Raw genomic sequence first — 20,658 nt, 5'->3', positions numbered from 1 at the left:
AGAGATTGTTGTATTTGGGCGTGTAAATAAACAGCCTGATTTCCCCCAAAACCCTTTGAAGTGTGTCAAGCAGAGACCTGAACACTGAGGTCTCTAATCGCATGGGAAGCTTTATAGAAAGAAACGGTGGCACTGCTGGTTGTAACCAGAATTGGTGACAAACAGGGGCAGTTTGTGTGCAGCTCCTTCTTTGAAAGAGAATTATTCCACTTGCACTTTTCAGCCCAATAGCCTGAGGTCTGCCGTGCTGATGAGACAGCATCTCTAAGACCGTGTGGTGTTTTATAAATGTTTGTCATTAGGATGCTGAACAGCTGCTCAAATGATGAGGGCACTGGTAAGTGAAGTTCCTACTGCCTGTCTGACTTATTGCAAACATTTCTCATTAAAGACCCAAATCCACAAGGTGCTGGTCACTCTTAGCCTTCACGGCAGTTTCTTTGGAGAAGAATATCTGTCTGGTTGCGAGCTCTGGTCTCTCGGTGGGAATTTAACAAGCTATTTCCATCTGGTGCTGCAGGCTGTGTTTCAGAGCACGGGTTCATTTGTGACTCATGTTCTTTTTTCTCTCCTTCTTTCCCTGCCCCCTTTCTCTCTCTCCTTTCCTCTGCAGAGGGGGTAAGAATGAGCCAGAACCAGAGCAACCCATCCCTCGAAAGGTGCAGATTCGTTCTCTCCCTTCCCTGGAGGATATCGATCCAGACGTGTTAGATAGCATGCACTCATTAGGCTGCTTCCGCGACCGAAACAAACTCTTACAGGACTTGTTGTCGGAAGAGTAAGCACTTGCTCCGTCTTCATATCAATTGGGTGTCCACGGCTGGGATGCTTGTAAACCTGGGGAGAGGTAGAGATTGCTTTAGGGAGGTGATTCTGCCCCTCTATGCTGCTCTTGTGAGATGGTCCCCCCCACAGTACCACATACAGCTCTGGGCCCCCCAACACAAGAAGGATGTCAAGCTGTTGGAGAGGGTCTAGAGGAGGCCACGAAGATGGTCAGAGGCTGGAGCACCTCCTGTCTGAAGACAGGCTGAGAGAGTTGGGGGTGTGCAGCCTGGAGAAGAGAAGGCTCCGGGGAGACCTTAGAGCAGCTTCCAGTGCTGAAAGGGGGCTACAGGAGAGATGGGGGGGGGACTTTTTACAAGGGCATTTAGCAACAGAACGAGGGGTAATGGATGTAAACTGGAAGAGGGGAGATTTAGATGAGATATTAGGAAGAAATGTTTTCCTGTGCGGGTGGTGAGGCAGTGGCCCAGGTTGCCCAGAGCAGCTGTGGATGCCCCATCCCTGGAGGGGTTCAAGGCCAGGCTGGATGAGGCTTTGGGCAACCTGGGCTAGTGGGAGGTGTCCCTGCCCATGGCAGGGGGTGGGACTGGATGATCTTTAAGGTCCCTTCCAGCCCAAACCATTCAGTGATTCTATGATCTGTCTCACTATGAGGGACCAATAGCAACTTCTCACCCTCTGGCCACTTGTTTGCTAGTGAGGTGTTGGGAACAAGCACTGAGCCTTCCTTGCACCATGACCAGCAGTGGAGGCACGGTGCTGGCTCTTCCCTTGCTGCCAGGCAGGGCCACTTCATGAATGCCCATGCAGTCCCAATGGGGACATATCATTGCTCTTATTTGTGTTGGATATGCCTGTGTGGGCAAATTTGTATTTATTTTAAGCTCACACCTGAGAGCTGCTGTATTTCCTGAGGTGGTAAGACAGACACATAATGGAAAGAGCATTAGAGGCTCAGGAGACCTGTCTTGCTGCCACTTCTGGTTTGGACTTCCCTTGTTCTGTGTCTGTAACATGGGAATCACATTTCCTTTCCTCACCAGCTGCTTGCTGGAGACAGCAAAAGTCTCAAAAGCTTAGTGGGTTGTGTAGGTAGCTGGCAGGTACATGACCATTTCCAGCTTATTTAGAAAAACTCTGTCTGCTTGATGAGAAGGGTTCATCTACATGTTGATGTTTTTTTTCTCTTCAAATTTAAAGATTTTTCTTCCTTTTTTTTTCAGAGAAAACCAAGAGAAAATGATTTATTTTCTTCTGCTTGACCGGAAGGAGAGGTATCCTAGTCATGAAGATGAGGATCTTCCCCCTAGAAATGAAATAGGTACTACGGCTATGACCTCTGTCACCATGAACCCATCTCAACTAGTTCCTCTTCACCCTTTTTTTTAATGTACACATTCTCTTTTCTGTAGGTAAATATATACACTGTTGAAAGTATGAATAATATTACATACCTGTTTATAGTACATACACCAAACTCCCATGTTTTTAGTCTGTCTTAGAAAGATTTTTAAAGCTTAACATGCAGTATTATATATGCAGATATATAATCTTCTAAAGCTCTGGTGATAACATTTTATTCCTGAAGAACTGTTCATTAGTATTTTAGGGTACTGCTGATTGCCAAGGACTTCACTAATCCAGACAACAAGAAAAATGCTTTGCTGAGGAGCTAACTAAATAAGTGACTCTTGCTGTGCAGGGTGATGAAAGTTTGACTAATAAAGGATTAGTCACTTCTCTCAATGACCTGAAACAGCATTTTTCCATAGTAGTGTTGTGATTTTCAGGTATTATATTTCAGCACTTGTAAGGCTAGAATCAAAGTGCTCTTTTTTAACTGGAAAGCCTGGAATCTCCCAAGCCCCACAGGGCAGCGGTATATTGAGCTGTAGGTTTGTTAATACTCTGTTGAATTATGACCTTATCCAAGTTCCAGGTTCCAGGCCCTATAATTTTGCAGGGAAATCTCTTCTATAGGAGAAGAGATGGAAATTCTTGGTCAACACAGTAATTTTTAAACTCTTACCTGGATGGAGCTGCAGAAAGCATGTGAGCAGGGATCCTGGTGAAGATGGGTGGACATGCCAACTGCAGGTCCTGTGGTCAAAAGCACCTTGCTCAGGGCAGTTCACTGATCAGCTTCTGAATCAAACAGATTATCCTGCAATGTAAAGACACCATCATCTTGGTTTAGAAATGCTGTGGTCATAAGAAAAGAAGCAAGGTGGCTCTAGAATCTTCATATCCAGCATGGAAGTGAATACATAGCTATGCCCTAAATACATCGTTTATCTCTCTTCCACATGCTGAAGTATTTTCATCATTCGAACAGAAATATCATGCTCTCCTCTTGTACTTTTTTGTACAAGGAGTGAAAATGTTTCCCAACAGGGAAACCCTACTCTGAATGTATCATTGCGCCTCACTGGCACATTTTAGACTCTTTGAGCACTATTATTTGAGTGTTTCTAGGTTTTATTTCCTCTTCCACAGGGGGTTTCCACCTCCTCTGTTCCCAGCAGTATCTCTGAGAACATGGGGCAAGGTTTAATTAAGAGCAGCCATGCTTCTGATTAATATCTCATCATTAGCCATTAGCGATGGCCTTGCACAAACAAAGAAGAGCAGAGAAAAAGTAACAGATTTAATAACAGCAGTTTGGAGAAACCCCATTCATAAGAGTTGTGCATTGCCAAAAAAAAAAAAAAAAAAAAAAAAAGTGCATCTCTCAGTATTTTTCCTCTTTCTTTGCATGTTAGGTCTCAGAGGAGATGGATGCAGATAAACATATGTCCAGCTCAGACTGCATTCTCTTCTGGTGTCCCTTTCAGATGTTCAGCTATACAAAGCTTTCTCTAAGGGCCAGCGAAGGGCCACCTTCACCATCTTTCAACTCCAGCTCCATTTTCTTTACCTAAAACCGGAAAAATGAGGAACTTCTCTGTAAAATGAATGAATGTCAACTACTATCTCCTTGAGTAAAAGGCTTTTGTGGGATGGAGTTTCTTAATAAACCAGAGAATGCGAGATTGGGCCAGAATAGCCGTACAGGATATAGGTGCCTCATCCAGACTCAGAAGCTGGACCTTTTCTCCCACCTTCCTGATCAATGCCTTCATCATTGTATCATTACCTATACGTTTCTTTCTTCCCCTGTAAAAATCCTTAGGAATGGCTTCAGTTTTCTGATGTGAAATAAAAGGAAAATGTATCCCCAGAACTATCACAGATCCAGACTAGGACTGGATTTCCCCCATGTCAAATATTTCCAGAGAGTCAAGAAGAGAAAGGCAAACACCGGAGGTTTTCCTATTTTTAATTCCTGTGCTTCTGTAGAATCTTCTGCTGCTTTTATATGACACCACTTTAGTCTTTGTGGCAGGATGGCAGTGTATTTAACTATTTCTTTACTATCTTTAGACTTGACAGTGATGGCAGACTCAGTGCCCTGTCATTTCTTTCCCAGATCCATTTAAAAAATGTGTAAAATACTTTCTACCCTCCGCCATGTATAGTGTAGGATTGTAGCCAATTTTAAAGAGGAATCAAATACCTTTATTAGAAGCTCAACCACATTCAGGCAGTCTTCTGGATGTATTTTCCATCAAACCTTTGTGAACTGCTGCTGTTGAATCCATTGGTGTGCTTCACCACCTGCTCTTTTTGCTTGTTCTCTCCCTTTGACGGTTTAAAATATAGATTGGAAATCAATATCTTCCAGCATCTTAAGCAGCAAGGACTGACATAAAAGGACCATTTAGCTTGTTAGCAATATCCTTGTCCTCCTTAATTGTCTTGTTGATTCCCTCACGGTCCCTCTGGCTACTGTCCTTCTCTCAAGCTTTTTTTGTACATGGCTGTACAGAACACTGGTATTCAAGTCTTTAGCTAATTCCTCTTTGAATTTCTTCTTCTTTCTCTTTTAATGTCCACCTTATATTTGGCCTGTCGTTTTGTGAGCTGAATTTCCATTTGCTTAAGTCTTCTGTTTTGAACATGCTCAGATCAAATTGCCTTTTAAAATGTCTCTTCATAAAATGTTTTTCGTGCCTTTTTCCATCTAACTAGCATTGATGCAGTCTGAGCTTATTCATCTCCATTCTTTTGAGCTTAGCCGCTTTTGTCGTCTTCCTTCTTCTTCCTTCTTTTTTCCTTTCTTTTAAACTGCACCCTTCCACCTCCTTTTCTAATGTCTGGTATCCCTCTGCAAAACTCACATCAAATCTCTGCTGTTGATACTAAATGTAGTTACATTGTCCTTACGTGTATCACTTGGCTCTGGTCACGCTTTTGGTACCAGCAGTTGTCCTGTGGGATGAATCCTTTCTTATTCTTTGAACTTGTTTGACGAACCACGAGTTTGAAATGCCTAAACCTTGTCCTAGCTCACTTTTGACCACTTACATGTGTGCAGCTGAAGTCACCCAGTAGAACTGCTTTATTAGCTTTATCTCCCTTTGTTTTTCCCTTAACTTTATGCACTATATATTTTTCCTAATCTGGAGGTCATCACCCCTGCATTTTCTGCTGCCTTTTTATTCCTGGACGTAGTTTGAAATGGAGAGAGATAGAACTGCTTTTTTTCCCAATTATTTTTTAACAGGAAAATTATTATTAATGCAAAAAAATATTTGGGTTATACAGTAATGGGGTCAGTTGTTATCATTAGCCCACTTGCATCTGAGTCATCTTTGCTCAAGCTCATTGTTTCAAGAATAAGCCCTGCCTCAAAGGGATCTTGTTCTAAAAAACATGATGGGAGAGAGAGAAGAAACAAGCAAGTAGATGGGGGGTGTGAGGAGGGCAGGATAATAAAAATAATCCCGTCAGACGAGGCAGTAGAGGTAGCATTGTCAAATTCAATATTACTGGTTTTACAAGAGAATCCTGGCAGAGGAGGAAGCCTCAGGGGCTGGGCATCGTAAGCCTCTGTCTGACTGCAGGGGTGAAGATGCCTTTTTTTCCCAGGTGGTCACCCTCCACTAAAATTCAAGATGTGTCTATAAATAGAGGCAGGGAACTGAAATAGCCCAACCAAAGATAAGAAAAGCCTTCTGTATTTTTTTCTGCCTTCCTTCCTTTTACTGTTTTGATGTGATGAGAGATGTTAGTAATAAAACATCTCAGCGAGTCTGTGTTTGGTTCGCTGCTTCACCATAGAGGTGTGGATGGTTTGGGAAGTCACCTAGGAGCACTTTCTGCCACGCGGTTTGGTATCTAAAGACTCTCCAGAGCAATTCAGGCGCTCCTCAGAACCTCAGTGAGTGTTTGTCAGCACCGTGAGGAATGAATTGCCTTTAAATATCTCATTCTTATACCTCAGTTTTCACTCTGCAAAGTAAAAGTAGCACTTCAATAACTCATAGAAATGTTGCACAATAAAAAGTGTAAAGCGCTTCAGTTCCTGTAGCAGTAAAAGCTGTATGATGACCTCTGAGATACATTTGAATCGCTCTCATTGGAGATTCGTCTCAGGTGGACAAGTATGTTTCATTTGTAATGCTGAAGGAGGAAAAATATAAAGCAGTAGGGAAAACCTGAAATCTAATCTTAAAGATGCAAAAAAAAAAGAGAAAAAAAAAAGTGTGTTTTCAAAGGAGAAAGCAATTCTGAGTTCAGAGTGTACTCGTGTCTCTGTGTCACTTTTAATCTAGCTGGCAGGGACGTGGAAGGCAAGTACATATACAGGATCCCTCCATGGCTTATACTGGCTAACTGCTTGTGCTATAGCCCATGCTGGTATCTTGGTACCAGCTTTGTAAGGTAATTTCTGCAAGCCATGCTGTAGTTGTACCTTTATTTCACAGTGCTCTGACATTCAGGGCAGTGGCAGTGCTCCTGCTCTCTGCTAAACTTACGTTTAACGTTTGCAAACTTGGGGGAAGGGAGAGACTGCAAATGCTCATCTCCATCACGAAGATCCCTGCCTTTAATGTGAGAGTGGGATTGTTGAGAGAGGAATTCATCAACCTGCGTGAGGTAAGTCGCAGCCGAATTCAGCTGACAGAGTTTTCTTTTCCTAAAGATCCTCCCAGGAAGCGTGTGGACTCCCCAATGCTGAACAGGCATGGGAAGCGGCGGCCGGAGAGAAAGTCGATGGAGGTTCTCAGCGTGACAGACGGCGGCTCCCCGGTCCCTGCTCGCAGAGCTATTGAAATGGCACAACATGGACAGAGGTGGGTCCCTCCTTCACACAGGAGTCCTGCCTGCCTGGCTTTCATAGAACCATAGAATCATTAAGGTTGGAAAAGACCTCGAGGATCATCAAGTCCAACCATCAACCCAACACAAATGGGGTTTGTTACCCCATTTCATGTTATACATACAAACGAGTTGTGGAGCTCTTCTACTCGCACCAGCACTCGTTACAACTTCCAAGCACATTTGCGACATGACCTGACAGCCAGCAGCACTTGTGCACACAGGAGCAGAAGTCCTGCCAGGGGCTTGAGGGTCGTGTTTGCTTGCAGCTATTCTGCAAGAAACCATCACATTCCCTGGGCAAGATCCATCTCACCTCTTTTTAATTGTCCAGAACATAGGCGTTCAGTCTGAGCTTGTGATACAGGCTGTCACTCTAGGAAGTGGGGACAGACGAGGGCTTTGGAAGGTCTCAGATACATGTCCTCTGTTCCAACAATCTTGGATAAATTACCCTCCGGTTGCTCCTCTCTGTCTCCATAGCCTACAACAGGAATCTAGACTGCTATCTTGGATTAGGTGCCTGGCTTTTGCGCACCTGGAGTTAAATGAGATGAACCCCACGCTCCATGTCATCAGAACAGCTTGAGTGTGGAAAGCCCTGTCTAGGCATCTGTAGATGCCTCTAGAATGTGCTGACAGAGCCAGCATGCATCTGCCCCATGTAAATTACCACATGCCTGTAAAATGATATAATTTTGCCTCTTTTCTATCAAAGAAAAGTGTCAGTCTTGTGGAGAAACAGCAGAGGGAAATGGTGTCTCCTCAAGGCAGGTTCTGGGAGATAAGTGACCTGTGGAAGTTCACTTCTGTGAACCGTGGAAGTTGCTTCCTCAGTCCCTATGACTAGCCTAAGGGACCATATGAATTTGGATTCACACTTGCATAAAGCAATCAATATAAAAGAACATTCACATGTATGTATGCTGATGATGCTGTAACTTCTGTTTCAGCTTTATGACATGATTTTTTTGTTCAGCTGTTAAGATCCACACAAAAAGAGGCTGCTTTGCCCAGAAACTCCCTTTGCTGACTGAGAACTGGGTGAAGAACATGAAATAATTTCATGTCCAGAGGCCCCTAAAGTTGCTAGACAGGTTTGCTGGCAACTGTTATAGTTCTATCTACAGCGAGGAAGAAGTGGTGATTTCCAGAATCTGCTAGGACTGATTTCAGACTGGATAAGCAGCTTTGAGATCTACTGCCATAAAGATTTTTCATTGTAGGTTGGAAACCTGTCTTGGTTTGCTTTGATGAGAGGTCTGGGCAAAGGCAGTGCTCAGGACAGGGTGTGCTCAGTGCTCCTTGTAGTCCTCAGCATGATGAGGATGAACACAATGCTCACAAAGAGTTGCTCACTCCTTCTTCAACTTGCAGTGCTCAGTCTGGTACCTGGTAGATTCACGGGCCATGAAGCTCCCAGAGCCAGGCAGGGGTGAATCCCTTTCCCCCACCCCACGGCTGCATGTGGGTCGCAGCACTCTGCCGCTGGTTACAGAAAGTGTCCAACTGGGCAGAACAAAGAGGAGGTGTTAGACTGATCCCAAAGTTTTCTGAGAGTTGAAACCTCCTCTTCCAGTTCTCAGCTTTGATTTGGGATTCAGAAGGCTAAAGAGGCAAAGCTGTGTCTTGCTATCCGAAGTATTTCTTTTGCTTTTAAATGTCTTGCTCAATTCTGCACGTGAGGAAACAATGGAAGTCAAAAGGTCTGAGATGAGTTCAGAGCAGAGACATAGCCAGGCTACATGTCAGTAAAGAAGGGCTTGGCTTAAGGAGGGAGCAAAACCTGCCAGGCACAAAGGAGATCCAGGGGCAACGCACACCACAGCGCAGGACATAAAGGAGTGATCAATGGTGGAGAAAGGGATGTAATAACACCATGACTGATGATGATGGGCTTGGTAGGGCTTGTTTTGGAAGGGGTTAAAGGGAAGATGTGATTTTACTCCATGTGTGAGCTTCCATCATTCATACCATCCACATCCACAGACGACAACGGCACATTTTGTGTTGCTGGCAGCACAGTCGTTTATAACGTGAACTGGCTTCATTAACGAACACCAGTGCATCGGGATTGTCTGGGGACGATGCATTGCTGATGGGGCATCATCTGTCAGAACAGTCAGTAACACAATGACGAGTGCCTTCCACCAAGAGTGGGGGATTTTCAGTGGCTAGTCGCAAATTTTATTCCACAAATTGCCCCATTGACAGTGGATTTAACAGCAGTAGGGCTGAGATCCCAGAGGTGGATGCTTTTTTAAGAATGAGATTTTTTGGTCTCATCAGATGACTATTCGGTGCTTTTATCCTACAATACTAGACAGGGAGGTGGCCCATGGAAACAGGTCTCCTGTCTAGACACAGATGACTTGTGTAAGCATCTGGAGACAGAGAGCCATTGCTTCTTTCCTGAGCTGGCAGAGATACTCTTCTAACCAGCGGGCAGAACACACCCATGTGTCTTGTGATTTAGTCCTATTGTCCTCTTTCCCAGCAGTAAACAGATGTTTGCTTGCATAAAGGGGATTGATGTCAAAACCTCTGGTTTACGTGTCTGTGTGATGAACTGTGCTCTTGGACACCATGTGGGGACCCTACAAGCATCTGGTCTTGGCTTGTTTAGGGGCATATCATAGACTGATAGACTCACAGAATGGTTTAGGTTGGAAGGGGCCTTAAAGACCATCATGTTCCACCCCCTGCCATGGACAGGGACACCTCCCACTAGCCCAGGTTGCTCAAAGCCTCATCCAGCCTGGCCTTGAACCCCTCCAGGGATGGGGCATCCACAGCTTCTCTGGGCAACCTGTTAAATCTTTCCATTGAGATTTGAAACTTGGAAGCCTTCAACCCTACAGGCTGAGAAAGTCTTGAGTGAAAACATAGCCCTTCAGTGACTTGGTTTTGGACAACAGAGGAGGGGAACTCAGCACAGAGGCTGCTTGTTGAGCTTACGGGCTCCCTGAAGATACTTGTGCTGACCTCTCCAAGTGTTCTCCGTGGGGTCTTTGGATATGGCAAAGTTAGTATGCACAAACACCAGCCACCCAAAAACTGGTGACTAATTTTTGTTAATTCTTGGTTTTCCCTTCTAGTTGTCAACTAAATGGGTTCATAATTGCATCTTAATTGCTTTTGCTGTTGTGGTATCCACACCTTTCAGACTATCTGGTATTTCACTGAAATGACAAAAGAAAAGGTTCTGAGCCTAGTTTAACACCAGCGAATTTGTCCCTTGTGCCAAAATCATACAGACTAGAAAGGATTCCATGGGAGCTAGAGTCCTTTGCGGATTTGCCAGAAATGTTCAGCAGCTCTGCTGTGAGAGTCCAAAGCCTATTCTAAAATGGGCATCATTAACTATTCATTTTCTTCTGGTTATTGAAGTGGAGAACTTGCATGAAAGATCAGCTAACATTAGGAAGCAGTGTTCTGTGAAACAGTGAAGCATATTAGCAGCAAAACATATTACAGAGAGCTGCCCCTTTAGCAAAGCAGAGGGAATTCTGCTTCTAAGCTTCAGGGATTCAGACACGAGATGATAGAAGAAGAGCATTTCTCTACACACTGAGTACAGGGAAGAGAGTTAGGAGTCAGTGGTAATGGACCCTACAAATTAGAATACAAAATGTATTACCGTTCCTCTGAGAGGCTCTGTGGTCTGATTTTAACCTCTTCCCAGGTTGTGCTTAGTGTTGAGGTCTTCTAGAAAAGTCTGAGTAATGACTGCTTTGCAATTTATGCCTTCAGGCATGTTCTATTTTCCCTGGGCAATGTGACAAAGTAGATGTTCCCTGGGTTTTCAACTGAATAGAGGAGAGCAGGGTTTACAAGTATGTATGGGGGAAGTCATCTTAGACCTCAGAAGTCAGGGGAAGATAATGAACTTCAGCACTGTGTAGGCTTGAGCCATAGTTGGAAAGTAAAACAAAGGTTTTTCAGAGCATTGCTTCAAAAGGAAGGGGAGGAGGGGTTGGGGGGCTGGGTGTCCAGCATTGCTTCAGGTGACTCTCTTTTATCAATGTCCACACTAGTAACTCTGTTTTCTCGCTTTGTTCCTGCCATAGTAAAACAATGTTCAGTAAAAGCCTGGATATCTCTGAAGCCAATCCCAAATTCAACAAAGAAGAAAGGTATAAACACTGACAATATGTTCCTCTCCTCTACCTCACTGCTGAGACCTTAAAGATGCAGTACTTACCTTCTCCGTGCGGGGACACAGCTGCTCTCCCTTCAGAGAGAAACCAAGAGGGTGGGATATTTACAGCCCCACACCACGGATGTTTTTGCACAGTACCATTCATTTGAGGTTATCCCCAGTGCAGCCTGAGACCGTACCAATGTTTTCCCCACTCAAATTTCATCCTCCTGCTGCTTCTGGTTCAGTTCTGCCATGAGTGAGGATGCCCAAGGTAGAAGGTATATTTGCTAAGGCTGCTTGGGGAAGGGTTGGGGTATAAAACATGAGTAAAGCCCAGAGAGCTCAACTCCCAGCACTAGAAACAGCAGCACAACTGAGTCAGTGACAACAATGGTAGGAAACTTTGGAAATCCTGACGGACAGAGCAAAATATTAAGTGCCTGTAGGTAAGAGAAAAACTCCTTAGGACTACCCTGGCTACACCAGAGAACCCAAGAGGAAAAGGTCATAGAAGGTAGAGTGTGATCCCAATCCAGCAGTTCAAGTGACAGATGGTGAAGAATAATGTAAAGAGTAACTCCCAGTTGTGAACAGAGGCACAGTGGAAGACCTACAGGCCACCACAGAATCACAGAATCATAGAATCGTTTGAGTTGGAAAGGACCATGGAGGTCATCTAGTCCAACCCCCCTGCAGGGAGCAGGGACGTCTTCCACTAGATCAGGTTGCCTAGAGCCCCATCCAACCTGACCTTTAATGTTTCCAGGGACATCTACCACCTCCCTGGGCAACCACCAGATTTAAGGAGGTTAAGTGGACTCATGTGGGTCCATGAACAAAAAAGAAAAGGTTGGACTTCAGGGAAGGTTTCTAGTGAACAAGTTGTTCCTAAAATTTCGGTCTCCGAGGAAGATAATTTTTCTCTCATGTTAAAAGCTGTCATTGCAATGGATAATTCTTCATCAAAATGTAATCCTCATACATTTTGGACAAACACTTAGCTTACTCAAAGGTTAGGAGTGTTCCATATAATTCAAAAAGGGGGAAGCAATGGGTTCCTTAAAGGAACCTGTGGACTTGGCAAACTATTCTTCTTTACTTTTTTTTTAATAGCAACCTTTCTGTTTAAAGATGAGCATGGCCTTTAAGCCTCAGGAGACTTGTAGGATGTGTGAGGAGGGACAGCCTCTGTTTTGGCCTTTTGCAGACTGAGGCAGCCCTTCGTGGGCAGTGTTTCAAGCCTAGAACCTGCCACAGTGAAGAATATCGTGCACCTGCAGGAGCGATTGTGCCTCATGTGGTGTGTAAAACACCCTCTTTAAGATGCCAAGATAGGAATGAGCATTGGACCAGAACTTTTAGAAATTTCACAGCCATGAAGAAGTGGTCATACAGTCTTCAGTGGCTGGGCTTTCGTGGACTGTTACCATAGACATGGAAATTCCTGCTCCTTTCTCGGATTTCCCCTATACATAAGTTCTGTTCTTGAACACATGCCACTTCTTGCATTAAAAGTTATTCTGAAATTACTCTGAAGATGAGCTTTTCCACAGTAATTAAAAGTCAGGTCCAGTAAGAGAAATGCAGAAGATTTATCTGTGACAGAAGAAGGGTCTTTCAGCAGATGTTCCCAGCACCATTCCTTGTCCCTCTGTCCTTCTCTAGCAGCTGCTACAGCTGTGTTAGCAGCAGAGGCAATGACCCAAAGGGGATATTCTTCAGAATACAAGAAAAGAAGGTCAGGGCATTGCACGAGGATCACCCAGAGTCCTTCTTGTTGAAGGACCGGGCTGGTTTTTGGAGGATCACATTCGCTGTGGTCTTAACCTCCCTCCCACTTCGAAGTGTTAGGATAAAGGACCTCAGCACTGGGGAAGTTAGAGGAGCTGGATTCTGGATCTGCACACAGCCGTATGAAAGAAAGGGATAGGCAGCAAAGAGAACCCCAGCAAAATGGGGCCAGCTAATCACGGTGGCCATGAAATTTTTTGGCCAGTGTTGAATTATCCAACTTTATGATGTCTTTTTTAAAGGAATACTGCATCTTTAAGGGTCCCTTCCCTCTAGATGCACATGGTTGTCTTAGTAGCTGAGGCCACTGTCCCTTTCTTTTTCTTTTTCTTTCTTTCTGACTTTCACCCCTCTTTCAGTGCTTCTCTTCTTCTGTATCTGGGTTGCTGCAGCTCCGTAGTTCACTTGCTTCAGTATTGTAGGGAATGCACATGTCTGCGCTTCTGGGTCTATTCTGTCCTGGGATTGTTCATTTTTTTTTAAACCTCATTTCCCTTTTCCCTATTGTCAATTTGCTTTCCATTCTCTTTGTTAACCTCTTCAGTGCCTTCCCTGTTGGGAAAATGACTTGAAAGAAAAATGAATCACTCTTCTTGCACCCATTCTATTTGCATTTGAATATTCTGCATGTGTGAATATGGGTGTATTTTCTGTATAAATATACACACACGTTCCAGTATGCAATGGGTGTCAATTTGCTCTTCTCAGTTACATTGCTGTAGATAGATTTGTACGGGTACAACTGAGGACAGTGTTTGTCCCTAAATATATACATATATATGTATTTGTGTATATATGAATTAGATCTTACCCAAATTTGCACTCCAGACTGGAATACAAATGGAGTGTCACTCAAACACATGAAAAAGAACTTACTGTAATGCTTCTTTCCACTTCTCTATAAATGCGTAGCACGACAGCTTTTCCTTTCTCTTCTTACTATGTTTTAATTTTAACTTTTCTCAAAACTGCCTTGCATTGCCCAGCCCAGCATTTGCAATGTTGATGTGACCGGATGCATGTCTACTTGTGCTGAGCAGGAAACTGTGAAATCTACTGGGCATTTATTAAATTTGGCATTTCTGTTGGTGACCGTCTTGCAGAGAATGGATTTTTCTCACCCAGACAGAGGTAGCTCTGGCAGCTTGGGAGCCTGTTATTGAAAATTGAGAGAAAGAGAGAGAGAAAGAGACAGGGAGGGGAAAAAAGCCCTTCATCGAACTTGAAAACAATTTGGGTTAATAACACACCAGATTTCTTTTTTATTTCTAATCTAAACTTTGTTATTGTGAAAAGGTGGTGACATTTTCTTGAGTTTGCTTACCTGCACCCCTGAAAACTTAATAACCTGACTATGCTTTTTTATTTTGAATGCTTTAGTTAGTAGTGAAAAAGTAAGAATACTGAACTTTTTGATTGTTGCTAGGCGTCAAAGTCAACATGCCAGATGCATTCTGCTTTCAGAGCTGCTGTTTCAGACTCTTTTCAGCACAGGATTGAATTTATTCTCCATTCACATTTGAAACATTTTCTTTGCAATCTTTAAGACCCAGAGACTGAATTTATTTTAAATGAAAAATGAGAACCTGGAGCACAAGATGGCATCTGCAGAGATAAGTGCCGGGTTGCTGAGCTGGTATGTTCTAGCTGATCTGAATTCCTGACTGTCAGACCATCATGAGTAATAAGCCAGTATCAAAGCAGCTTCACAGCTTGAGCTACAATCTTGTACCCTGGGCTCCCAGGCTGGCTCAGAAATGCATGCTTTAATAACCAATATGTTTCACAGTTCATTCGTGGCAAAAAAAGCACTTCTTACCAGGCCAGCTTGGGGGACAGAGGGACACTACACTGAGCAAATTGGGGACAAAAAGACCAATTTCCTTGATAACAGTCTGATATCACTGTGCCTTATGTAAGAGGCAGAAAAGAAATGCAGCATGAAGTACGAACCCCATTGCTCCGCTGACTGCTTTAATTGTGATTTGGCTGGGAATATTTTTTTTTACAGCCTTAGTACATCCCTCTCCATATTCCCCAGTGCCAAAGTTGGATGTGTCTGAAATATTGTGAGCAGGGCAAAAGTTATTTTCTGGTAAATGAAACTGTCCCCCTAGTGTTCCTGGTCTCTGAAGACATAGGCACCGGTGGCGATAATGATGACCGTTTAGTTTTCCGAACAGTATTTCACTCTGCTTTTCCTACTCTTCTCTCCACCTGCCTCCGCATCCCTCTCTCTTTCTTTCTCTCTCTCCCTCTCTCTTTGTTTTCCCTTTCCGAGGATGGCGAGTGCTGATCCGTTGGGGTAAGCTCTAGTTTTGGATTATTCCTGTTGTGGGACCTGTTGTATCTTGTAGAGAAACTTTTCATTTGCACTTTACAAAGACGACACAGGCTGATATGCTTCAGTGAATAAGGCTTTACAGCAGGGAGAGAGAGAGAGAGATGTGGGAAGAAGCATTTTTGGTGCTTTTGTGAGTGTTTGTGTGCTTTTATGTTGGAGTCACACTCCATATAATTTAATTTTGGGTTCTTTTTTGTTCTCATTTGTCTCTCTTTCAATGTCTGTGGGCACAGAGAGCTATCCTCAGACACTGCAGGTACTAGGACACCTTCTGAAAATGAAACCCCCTTCTCTGTTAGCCCTTTTTTGTATCTGTTTATGACCCTCCAGTTAATTTTGATCCTAATTTATCCTTTTTTCTTCTTTTTTTTTTAAGATGAAGCTGAATCTCATCCATGTTACTAAAAAAATGCTGGGTATTCCCTCTCTTTTTAGTATATATTTTCTTAAGAGGTGAACAGATGGCCCTAGAGACAGATATATGTTCAAAGCTCTTATTTTCAATACAGAGGCTATACATACAACTAGGAATGCAGTCACGCTTCAAATGAAAGTTCCATTTATAAATACTTAACCAAAGGATAATATTTTGTTAATAAATGATTTAATAAAAACATTGTAATAGATCACTACAGACTACAGCAAATGCTTTTTGAGAGGGTACGTATTGAGAAAGCTAATTAGCACCAGTAGCATTTACTTCTCATGTTTGTAGTGTGCTTTACTATTTATTAATCCTTTCTAAACCATTTATAAATGGAACTTTAGTATAATTGGCCAATTAAGGAAGATGGTGCTGTTTAACATCACCCTCTGTGTATGGTGAAAGGAAGAAGAGGTGTGTTACGAACACCTGTGGTCCTTTCTCCGTACTCTTTGTAAGGCTTAATTTTAAAAGAGGTTATTACCATGAGTAACCTTCTGACTTAAGCATAAGTATTCCCAGTAAGAGGTGTTAGAGTCAGTATTATTTGCACAGTTGGGCCTGTAAAACAGTGGAGCATCAAAGATATTCTGTTCATATTCCCAAGGGCAGGGAGCAAGGAAGCACAGTTTGTACCTTTGGGACACCCAAGAGTACTAGTGATGGAATGCTGTAACACACAACGCCTGGCTGCTCACCTATTGCATATTAATTCAGGTCATTTTCAGGGGTCTCATACCCTGAAATGCAGTTTAGAATTTTTGTTATTTTATTGGAGTGAGCAAGCAAAGAGGAGTGTCAAAATTCCACCCAATTTCTGCTTGAAGCAAATAAGAGGCTGTCTGGATATTTTGGGAATAACTTTCAAAACTATACATGGAATCAACCCAATTTAAACTTTCTAAGGCATTTCACCCAGGGACAGAAGTCTGATGCATTACTGCATGCTGCATGCATGCCGCAGGCTCCCCTCCTGGAAGCATAGCTCCAGCTTGCCCAGCTCAGAGGCTGTGTTCAGCATCCTGGTAAAACTGCTCTGAAAGCAAGTTCTGCTGGGACTGCAACAAGGCACCAAACTCCCCTTGGATTGTAAGAAAACTTTCTGTGAGATGGTACTTCAAAGAAGAAACAAATGCCGAATCTGCCCCAAATGTTCAATGCTGGCTGTGAAGCCTTTGTACTCTACTGGTGTGTACTGGCAGATGCACTGTTTAAAGCACTTGCAAATTAACCCGAGTGAAGGGCTGTCTGGAGGTGCTCTGTCCACATGCTCTGTGTGTTGTATGGGTACCAGGGCAGCTGTGCTTTTCCCTCTTGTATTCGTCTCTGCCTACACCTCAGCAGTGTGAGGCTGCAGCCCTTCACCTCTTAGAGCTCTCAGGAAATTCTGCAGTTCTCTGAAATGATCTGGAAACTGGCTTCACCAGTGAGACCAGTGGTCTGACATTAACTGGGCCTTGCATGGCTTCCCCTTTGAAAGCAGCTGGCTAAAATGAGTAAAAAATTACTTTAAAACAAAGGACCTTTTAGCTTTGATACTTTGAAGTATCAAATAGATTGAATAAGGTATAAAATCATTCCATCTTCAAACTCCAGCCCACACATGCACATTTTGTTTCAGTCCTTTTCTCTTTCATAGCTCCGATGTCTCCAGATTATTGTCAGTCTATGAGATGGGAGGAACAGCATGCAGTGGTCTTGATGTTTAGAGTGCCCTCTGCCTCTTCACCCACCTAAACCTTGGGTCTAGATCCCTTATGGTTCGAGATTTTTTTTTTAATTCCTCCCTCCAGGCTTGGCAGAACAACTGTGTCACTTTGGAAGGGTCTAAAGAATCTCTCCTTGGGTGTCTAAATCTGGCAGTTGTGTTTGAGGGAATGCTCTTTATCTGGGCAACTGCATTTTCTGCTTGTATTTTCAACAACTTTTTGATGGCTTCTGTTGAGTTAGTGCCCAAGCATATAGCAATGCAAAACACCAAGCAAAATGAGACATAGTTACCTAGATTGTTGCATGTAGTATTAAGTTATTGGAATAATTATCGATTTAATACTTCCAATGACATTTCATGGCTGTAGAGACTCTTAGGAGGTTACTCACTAATAGATATTTCGTACTAAATAAACCTAGTTCATAGCCATTTAGATAAGATGATGGCATATTTTTCTCCTCTTTCCTCACATAAGATCACCCAGGGTCTGCCATACTGATGTGCTACCTGTAAGGCCTCACACTTTCATTTTCTGTTGAGAGGGATAAAAACTTAAATTCTCTGTTCTTTCATTACAGCATTTCAGCATCATGCAATGGTTTCAGTACTTTCTTTTGGCCCTGTCCCAGTTCTGTCCACCTGACTCTGAGATAAAGGAGCAGTGCATGTGTTGTTGTTTTTAAAAACCCCTGAATTCTAGCATTTCCCAGCTAAGATGATCTTGATGGGAGGGACAAATCTGTCATTTTTGCTTGTTAGCGTTTTTGTACTGGAGTATAGAACTTGCTGCTGTACTGAGGTTTGATAGCCATTGTGGGAACCATGGCCCTTTTGTAAAGGTAAATGATGGGGGATTTATTGAATTGAAGAAGATGCAAGGAAGATCTCCTCAGTCTGGGTGTCCTCTCTCTTGTAAAGGGGAAAGTTTTGAAAACATACAGCTCTCTTTCACCTCAACACACTTAAAATTAACCCAGGATTCTTTAAACTCTTTCCACTGCTCCTATATATGATTTCCAGTGTGGACAAACTCAGAGTTACTATAGGGCCTACTTTACTACTTAAGTATTTTGCATGTAAATCACCAGCAGAAATAAATCTTGTTTGATAGCAGTCATGTGGATACTGAATGCATTTCCAGGAGGATTTCACACTAACTGTCTCTTCTGTCCCCTACCTCAGGACCCTAGGCTGGATGAAAACACAGTACGCAACAACAACTCTTTTTCAAATATTGCTTCCCATAAGGAACTGGGAGTTGGGAGGGGGGGCCTGCTGTGTTTTGCCCTCCAGGTGTGTGATCGTTTCTGTAGAAAAAGAGGAGGCGATGGGGTAGGGAGGGGAGAATTCAGGACTGTTGGAAACATCTGATTGCAAAGATGAAATAGCAGATTGGAACTTTTAATCAAGTATCCTGGAATCCAGGTGAGTGTCAGAGAGGACTTTCCCACCACAATTAAGACATGGTGGGAACAGCTCCTAGTGGGAGTTGTTAACTCCTGAGTAGGTGTTTAACTGCATCTCCGGGCACCTAAATGCCTTCTGCATTTGCCCAAGATAATATATAGGCTCCTCCTGTGATTTATGGTTTGGAAGAAGCTTTTCGTGATGACTTAGACAAGGAAGATATTAACTAAATGGACGTCCCATATGCACAACACATCTGTGTGGCACTCAGCTACTTCAGTTATAGGAGAGGCACATAAAATAGCCTTTCAAAAGTCGAGCAGATGGTTCTCCCCTTAAAATTATTTTGCATAAACCTTTATGAGTGCCCCAGAACTTGATGGTACAAATTTAGGTTTAATCTAGTGCGAAAGAACGCCAAGGCTGAGCTGCTGGTTTTTGACAGTTGTACTATCATGGACAGAGTGCAGCAGGGTACAAGGAAAAATGTAAGTGGAATAGAATGAGTGCCCCAGATTTTTGTGATGCAAATTTAGATTTAATCCGGCAAAAAAAACGTGCTGAGACTGGGCTTCTGGGTTGGACAAACTTCAATGAGATACGACAAAAACCATCAGTGAGTAGTTTCTGCAGAGGATACAAATAGAGAGAACAGGACAGGACCTGCCATTCTGTTCAGTTGCAGCTTACTCCTTCCTTGGAAATATTTCCTCTTTCGCAGTTCACATATTTTTTTTAATAATTCTACCACTCAAATTTATTTCATAGTATATGTCTGGGAGACCATTTTAGAAACTGATTTTTTTGTTTTATTCTTCTGTAACAGTAGCAAAGAGTAAACTGATCTAAATTTGTTTTATATTCTCTCATGTGTAAGCTGACATTAACTATCTGACCTATATCAATTTTAAATATATATATGTGTACACACATGTATACATGTACAGACGTGCACTCTGTTTTCCAAGTATCTACAGGATTTCACCTTTTCACGTTTGTTACCTGAAGGCAAGTAATTGCTTTCATTGCTCTTACTGCAGGTGAAACATCGGTAGGTTTGCATGGTGGTCATTGAACAACAAGGTTCTTAGCCAAGTCCTCTCCTATCAGATGTTTCAGTCTTCAAGACAACTTTTGTTCTATTTAAAAAGGATAGAAAGCAGCTCTGGGGCTTACTCATTTACAGTCACAAGGTGGTGTTTTTTTATTTTTCTGCTGGGCAGCCGTTCTCCTGGAAATCTGAAATGTTTGTGCCTTTGGCCTGCCTGCCCTTTCAGCACGTTTAGCATAGCACTTTTGTACATTTTATTGTCTACAGCTGACATTTTTCATAGGTGGCCTTTGCTGGAGAGCCTAAGAGCATTACAGTTTGGGTGACCTTGTCAGCAAATAGAAGCACAGTTTGTTCTCCCTTGACTGGCCTCTTTCTGAGGGCACCTGGGCTGTTATCTCGATATTAGTAAAGTCATCAACAGCAGAACTCGTTATCCATAGGGAAGACCTGGCTTGTTTGATATAACAGCAGGAAATCTTACTGGAGAGCAGAAATGTGAAATCCCAGAAATGTGAAATCCATCAGTGAGAAGCTGGAAAGGGTTAAGACAATGCAAGCTTTGATTTCAGTGGGAAGTCATCCCATAGGAAACGATTGTGTGTGATTGTGTGGTCATGGAGACTTCTTACTATCTGGAAGAATCCCCTCCCTTTGTGCCTTGTACACCCAGTGCTTTTCCATGTTTCTCGTGACAGAGAATGTCTCATTCTGTGTCTGCCAGCACCGCGCAGAAGAGAATTCTCATCACCAACATGAATGTCTTGAGTCCTTTTTGAATTCAGCCATTCAGCTT

At 43.0% G+C, this 20,658-nt stretch overlaps 1 protein-coding gene across 1 annotated transcript in view; it reads left to right on the top strand.

Moving 5' to 3' along the window:
• Positions 1–613: 613 nt before the first annotated feature.
• BRSK2 (BR serine/threonine kinase 2) overlaps positions 614–20,658 on the top strand; it is a gene marked incomplete at its 5' end in the record, with an annotated part of 53,843 nt that continues 33,798 nt past the window's right edge. Inside the window, 3 exons of the mRNA XM_010074372.1 lie at positions 614–778; positions 2,010–2,107; positions 6,815–6,965. Coding sequence (XP_010072674.1) covers positions 614–778; positions 2,010–2,107; positions 6,815–6,965 — 414 coding nt within the window. The remainder of the gene's footprint in view (positions 779–2,009; positions 2,108–6,814; positions 6,966–20,658) is intronic.

The sequence above is a fragment of the Pterocles gutturalis genome, unplaced genomic scaffold (assembly GCF_000699245.1).
Source record: "Pterocles gutturalis isolate BGI_N339 unplaced genomic scaffold, ASM69924v1 scaffold30666, whole genome shotgun sequence".
Classification (NCBI taxonomy): Eukaryota; Metazoa; Chordata; class Aves; order Pterocliformes; family Pteroclidae; genus Pterocles; species Pterocles gutturalis.
The sequence above is the reverse complement of the archived record's forward strand: the minus strand, read 5'-3'. Positions and strand labels throughout refer to the sequence as shown.